The sequence below is a fragment of the Arachis stenosperma genome, chromosome 1 (genome assembly GCF_014773155.1).
Source record: "Arachis stenosperma cultivar V10309 chromosome 1, arast.V10309.gnm1.PFL2, whole genome shotgun sequence".
Classification (NCBI taxonomy): domain Eukaryota; kingdom Viridiplantae; phylum Streptophyta; class Magnoliopsida; order Fabales; family Fabaceae; genus Arachis; species Arachis stenosperma.
Genome location: NC_080377.1, coordinates 95,594,716 through 95,601,601, shown reverse-complemented (window position 1 = coordinate 95,601,601; position 6,886 = coordinate 95,594,716). Strand labels below are relative to the sequence as shown.

Below are 6,886 nucleotides of genomic sequence, written 5' to 3'. Positions count from 1 at the left end.
GTGCTCAAGATCAGGAAAAGGATGCACAGCTGTGTCAGGATATAACCAGGATAAGGAAAAGTCGTAAGGAACATCGGGGTCAAAATGCAGGCTAGACAGAGGATGTTGAAAAGTTCGATTAGGTAACGCATATCGTCTAATATGAGGCTCCAATCCCATGATGAAGTAACTGTGATGTACTGGATCCTTGTAGACATAGGGGTCCTCAAACTCATAGAATATCACGCCCGTCTCCATCTGAAGTGGAGGAAGGGAGAGAAGGGGTAAGAACTGGGGAGTTCTTAGTAGGGTCGGGGTTATTAGTTACGTTCATTTATTTGGTGTCGATTAGCAGACGAATAACAGAATATAGCAAAGCAGTAAACCAAAGATAAAGATAGCAAGAGAAAGTAGAGACAACAGAAAGCAGAACACAAACAAAAGAATACAAGAAAATAAAACACAGAAATAGCATGCAAGCAGACAAACATAAAGAAATAGATCACACACAGAAAGAAATGCAACAGAGAATGATGTGCAAACAAGAATGATATCTGTCTAGCCCTAGCGCAGGCCATGAGCTCATGTGTCGGTTAGCACCTGCATTCCTGACATTTATCCGGTCACGAGTTCACGATTTCCCGGATACGATTTTTCGTTCAAATAAATGCGCATATAATTATTAGTAGCTCTATTGAGACAGCCTCTGCTTTCTACTTGCAGGAAATATACTCTTGGGAGCGGAAAATTGCTGTAGGTATCCTAGTTTCCCTACAGAAGCTCTTGTGAATGGAAAATTACTGTAGGTATCCTAGTTTCCCTACAGAAGCTCTTGGGTTGCTTTAAGCAACAGATAAATAAACATTATCTCTTGGGTTGCATTAAGTAATGAATAAGCAAACATTATCTCTTGGGTTGCCTCAAGCATCAAATAACTTTTCGATAAGCATTCTGCTCTTAGTCTCTTTACTCTGCTCTTATTTCTCTGTTTAACGTGTGTTTTTAAGACTTATGTAAATTTCGGTATGAATAGTTAGCATGTCCCAAGTATAGGTTCATTAAGTCTATACTGAAACAGTTTAACTTTTCATATAATACCTAATCCTAGTCGCAACTCAAGGACTAACTATGTTGCCTTAGTTTGTTCACTAGTCTCTGTCTGTTTTTCTGTCATTAAAACTTTACAGACTTTTTCTTCGACTTTTATCTTTTCTTCAACTTTTTATCCTTCTCTTATCTTTGCCTCACTAATATGTTCTTACCACTCCCTAAGTGTTTTCTGAAGGTAATTATGAGATTCTACGCTTAAAATTGTCTTTTTAAGGCTTTTACAGAAAACTGCCTTTTCCGCATTATTTTATTATTTTTATTAAAATATTATTTTTAATTAAATATTATTACTTAATATTTTATTATTATTTATTATTCTATCATTAATTTTCGAAAATTAACTTACCTTTTACTTTTAACCTTTAAAATTCACTTTAAACACCCGTAACTTTTAATATTTCTACTTTAACCACCTTAACTTTCAGAAATTACCAAATAACCCCTTAAACACCAAAAATTTTACTTCCTTGCCCTTTTAAGGATCTAAAACCTGTTCTTCATTGTTCTTTATCACACTCAAAGTGTTCTTCATGTTCTTCGTAAATTCTTCAGATTCTTTCTCTGTTTTTACCCATTTTTTAGTCTTTTCAGCAACCGATTTTTACCATAATTCAAAATAAATTAGCAGCCACTAAAAACCCATCTTTCTCACATGATTTCAACACAAATTAAACCTCAATTTAAGCCTAGGGTTTCGTTTTTCCAGCTGCTCCAAGAACATGAACTTTAAAGCTTGAATTTCATCAAATTTCATCAAAATTTCATCAAATCTTCACCAAGAATCAATCATATATGCAACCAATTTTTAGCACAGCCAAATCATACAACATTCACACAACTCAAATACACATAATCAAGATTAATTTCATTACACCCTACCTGGTTTTGCTGCTCCTAATTCGGTTAGACTTTCAGGTGGTCCTTATGCACTTTTTCCTCCTAAATCACCTCAAGAACAACTTTAAATCCAAAACCCTCAACTAACCAAATATCTCTTAGAATTATAGGGAGGGATTTCTCACCTTATACTTGCTGGAAACTCACGTTTCTTGGCCCTCAAGTCAAGTTAAGCATGATTCCTAAGGAAGAACATCAAGAAAAGACATGTTTGAGCATGTTTCCTTGAAACGGAATCAAAAGAGAGATGGTGCAGCCAACTCACCTTGATTCCAGCCTTGATAAGTCATATGATCATGTAGAGAAAGAAGAGAGGATCATTTTGGTCGCTTGGAATTTTGATTTGAGTTTTAGTTCAGCAGAAATCAAGCTTTGAAGATTTGGAACTAAGAACTTTTCTCTCTTTTCCTCTCTTCCTATTTTCGGCCACAAAGTGAAAATGAGCCAGCCTTAGGGGTTTTGGGGGTGTAGAGTGAGTTGTGATTAGTTGGCTTGGAGGTGGATTAAAATAATATTAAAATATCTCAGGTGTATAACTACTAAAACTAGATGTATCGGAACACTTGTGAAAACATCTCTAAAAATTATTTTCTGAGCTACTAGCATAAATGACACTAGTAACATATTTATTATGAGAGTAAAACATGTATAATGAGGCCTTAGCATTGCCAAAGTCATCAGAGAGTGCTGGTGCTAAGCTGTACCAGTAAACTGTTAACCCGGTTAAACCGATTTTCTGTTTTTAACTAAAACTGACCAGGTAACCTTATAATATCATTCATGAAGCTTCTAATACTAATATAATGATGATATTATCCTATCATCTCTCTTCTCTCATAAATCGAGTCCGGTTCGTCAAATTGAGACTATTTACGAAAAATCGAATCAAAACTCCTAACCGATACGGTTCAAAAACTAGGTTCTTCATCACTGCGTTATCGAGCTTGCCTCAAAAAGGTTCTAGCTTAAAGATGACATAATGACAATGAGGATTGAGATACTTGATGATATATCAAAGATTCTCCCCTTACTGATCCTCCGGAGTTCTCTGTACTTTCAGAAAAGATCCCGCGTACTCGAAAACTAGGGTTGTTACATTCTACCCTCCTAAAAGAAAATTTTGCCCTCAAAATTTCAGTTACCTGAGAATAGACGTGGGTAATCAGCCTTCATCTTATCTTCCATTTCTCAAGTGTGCTCTTCTTCTCGTCTTTGTCACTAAGCTACTTTGACTAAGCGAACAGTTTTGCCTCTCAGTTACTTATCACTTCTTTCTACGATCTGAACCAGTGTTGCTTGATATGTCAAATCGTTTCGCAACTGTATTGTCTCTGGTTGTAAAATGTGACTCTCGTTGGGAATATATTTCTCAAGTTACGAGACATGAAAAACATCATGAAGATTTGATAGATATGGAGGAAGGGCTACTTGATATGCTACTAGACTGACTCTTTTAAGTATTTGGAAAGGTCCTATGTATCGAGGGTTAAGCTTTTTAGTCTTAAGGGCTATACCTATTCTAGTAGTCGGGGTTACTTTTAGAAAAACATGGTCTCCCCCACTAAACTCTAAGGGTCTACGTCTATTATCGGCATAGCTCTTTTGGCGGCTTTGTGCTATCTGGATCTTCTGACGAATTCCCTTTATCTTTTCAGTAGTTTCTTAAACTAAGTCTGGACCCAAGATACTAGCTTCTTCGTCATTATTCCAACACAATGGTGTCTGACATCTCCTTCCGTAGAGAGCTTCATAAGGTTCCATCCCGATACTTTGTTGGTAGCTGTTGTTATAGAAGAATTCGATCAACGGCAAATATTTATCCCAATTACCTTGGTTATCCATCATGCAAGATCTTAGCATGGCTTCTAATGTCTGGATTGTCCGTTCTGAATGTCCGTCTGTCTGAGGATGGTATGCTGTACTCATATGCAATTCTATCCCCAACGCTTTCTGGAAAGCTCCCCAGAATCTAGAAGTAAACCTCGGATCTCGATCTGAAACAATTGACGAAGGTATCCCATGCAATCGGAAGGAAATGCGCCGATTTCGTTAACCTGTCCACAATCACCCAAATAGCATCGTGTCCTATTGAGGTCCTTGGCAATCCCGTGACAAAATCCATAGTGATCTGCTCCCATTTCCATTATGGTATTTCTAAGGGTTGCTGGGTTCCTGACGGTTTTTGATGTTCCACCTTCACCTTTTGGCAGGTTAAACATTTTGAGACATAGTTAGCTACCTCTTTTTTTAAGCCTGGCCACCAGAATATTTGTTTCAAATCTTGATACATCTTTGTCACTCCAGGATGCATAGAAAATCTACTTTGATGAGCTTCTGCAAAAATCCTTCGTCGCAAATCTCCAGAGCTAGGCACACAAACCCTGTTTTTGTACTTCCATAGACTGCTACGATCTTGTCTTACAGCTTCTGGTTCCTCTGCTTTCATCCATCTCAGCATCGTCATCATTTCTGAGTCTTGTGCTTGTGCTTGCTGAGTACTAATCTTAAATTCTGGTGTTATACGCAATTGGGCCAAACGGACTCCACTTGACGTCTCAGTCATAGCCAACTTAAGGTCCTCAAATTCTGCGAGTAACTTTTCTTCCTTTATCATCATCCAAGAGATACTCAAATTTTTCTTACTCAAGGTGTCTGCAACCACGTTCGCTTTCCTTGGGTGATAACTTAACTTAAAATCATAGTCCTTCAAAAATTCCATCCACCTTCACTGTCGCATATTAAGATCTTTCTGGTCAAAGATATACTTTAAACTTTTGTGGTCGGAGAAAATTTCTAATTGAGCGTCATACAAATAGTGCCTCCAGATCTTCAGAGCAAACACCACTGCAGCCAACTCTAAGTCATGCATCGGATAATTTCGTTCATGAGGTCTTAGCTGCCGGGAAGCAGAAGCCACCACATTTTTGTCTTGCATCAGCACACACCCAAGTCCTTTATGAGAGGCATTACAATATACTTCAAATGGTTTCTGTGGGTCGGGTAGTACTAATACAGGTGCAGTTGTTAACTTTTCGTTAAGCATCTTGAAATTTCTATCACACTTAGCCGTCCAAACAAACAGAACTTCCTTTTGTGTAAGGTAAGTCAGAGGTAAAGCTATCTGTGAAAATCCTTTAATGAACCTCTGGTAATATCCAGCAAGTTCGAGAAAACTCCAAACTTCTGTAACGGTCGTAGGTGGTTCCCATTGCACTACTGCTTCAATTTTTGAAGAATCCACTGCAATTCCTCCCTATGATATAACATGTCCCAAGAATGCTACCTTCTCTGTCCAGAAATCGCACTTGATAGTTTAGCATATAACTTTTGAGTCCTCAGTATATGCAATACAGTCCTTAGATGCTCTTCATGCTCTTTTTCTGTCTTCGAATAGATGATAATATCGTCTATGAAAACTACTACAAACTGATCAAGGTACGGACGGAAAATACGATTCATGTAATCCACAAAAATTGCAGGAGCATTAGTTAGTCCAAATGACATAACCGTATACTCATAGTGACCATATCGAGTTCTAAATGCAGTCTTCGGTATATCTGACTCTTTCACTTGAATTTGGTGATAGCCGGATCGCAAATCAATCTTCGAGAACACAGTTGCACCTTTCAATTGATCCATCAAATCATCTATCCGAGGAAGTGGATACTTGTTCTTGATAGTGACTTTATTTAGCTGTCGTAATCTACACAAAGTCTCATTCCACCATCCTTCTTCTTTACTAGCAATACTGGAGCTCCCCAAGGTGATGCACTGGGATGAATAAATTTCTTTCCAAGTAGCTCATCCAACTGCTTCTTTGATTCTTCAAGTTCCAATGGTGACATCTGGTACGGTGTTATGGAAATCGATCTGGTTCCAAGTACAAGTTCAATGCTGAATTCTATCTCTCGCCGAGGAGGAAACTCAGGTATGTCGTCTGGGAAAACATCAGGAAATTCCTTCACCACTTGAATTCGTTCTAAACTTAGTTCACTGTCATTTGAGCTAGCCGCTAACAGAACGTATCCCTCATAATCACTCCCGTCTAAGGTAACTCTTACGAAATTCAGATATAAAGTATGAGACAAAAATGGTTTAATATCTAAACTATCAGATGGAATAACAACAATTCTCTCATAGCAATCAAGGAAAACATGATACTTAGATAACCAATCTAATCCTAAAATAATTTCTAAACCACATAGAGGCAAACAGATTAGATCATGTATAAAAGTCCTATTCCTAATGGTGAATGGTACTTGCAGGCATGCTAAACTGGTCAAAGCATTTTGGGATGCAGGTGTATGGATAATTAGATCAAAGTTCAACTCAGAGAAATCTAGTCCCAACTCACTAGCAACAGTTAAAGAAATAAAGGAATGCGATGCACCCGAGTCATATAGTACAGTTAGAAATCTATCTTTAACATAACACTGACCTTGGATCAGGTCGTCTGATTGCATAGCATCATCAGCAGTCATGGCAAACACTCGACCTTGTTGCTGGGTTCGCACTGGATTCCAAACAAACTTTCTTGGGTAGATCCCAACTGTGTGTCCAGATTCCTCACAAGTAAAACAAGCGTTTGTTCCTTACAGCATCCAAATCTAACATAGCTATGGCCATGGAGATCAGAATAGCTATGACGATAGCTGTGCCTCACAACGATTTGTCGTTCAGAGCTCAATTAAACTATGCCTATTCGCAGTCATTAATGTCCTATCCGCACCAAACAATCAACATTAAGGTGATCAGTCTTAATATTTCAAGTAAGGCACGAACATTTCCAAAATGAGCACTCATAGACATTCATGCCAAATGTACCTTGAAGATACCCTAACAGCATGAGACACACAAGCAGAGTATGCAATGAAGCATAGTCAGTCCACTCCCCAGGCTC

General features: G+C 38.1%; 1 protein-coding gene across 1 annotated transcript; it reads right to left on the bottom strand.

The window, feature by feature from the left end:
- Window positions 1-5,675: 5,675 nt before the first annotated feature.
- On the bottom strand, window positions 5,676-6,467 carry LOC130982350 (uncharacterized). Its single transcript, XM_057906324.1, has one exon. The coding sequence runs from the start codon at window positions 6,465-6,467 to the stop codon at window positions 5,676-5,678; it is 792 nt and encodes a 263-aa protein (XP_057762307.1).
- Window positions 6,468-6,886: the final 419 nt, after the last annotated feature.

Coding starts and splice junctions, on each gene's coding strand:
- LOC130982350 (XM_057906324.1), bottom strand. CDS start 6,467: ATGACTGCTGATGATGCTATGCAATCAGACGACCTGATCCAAGGTCAG.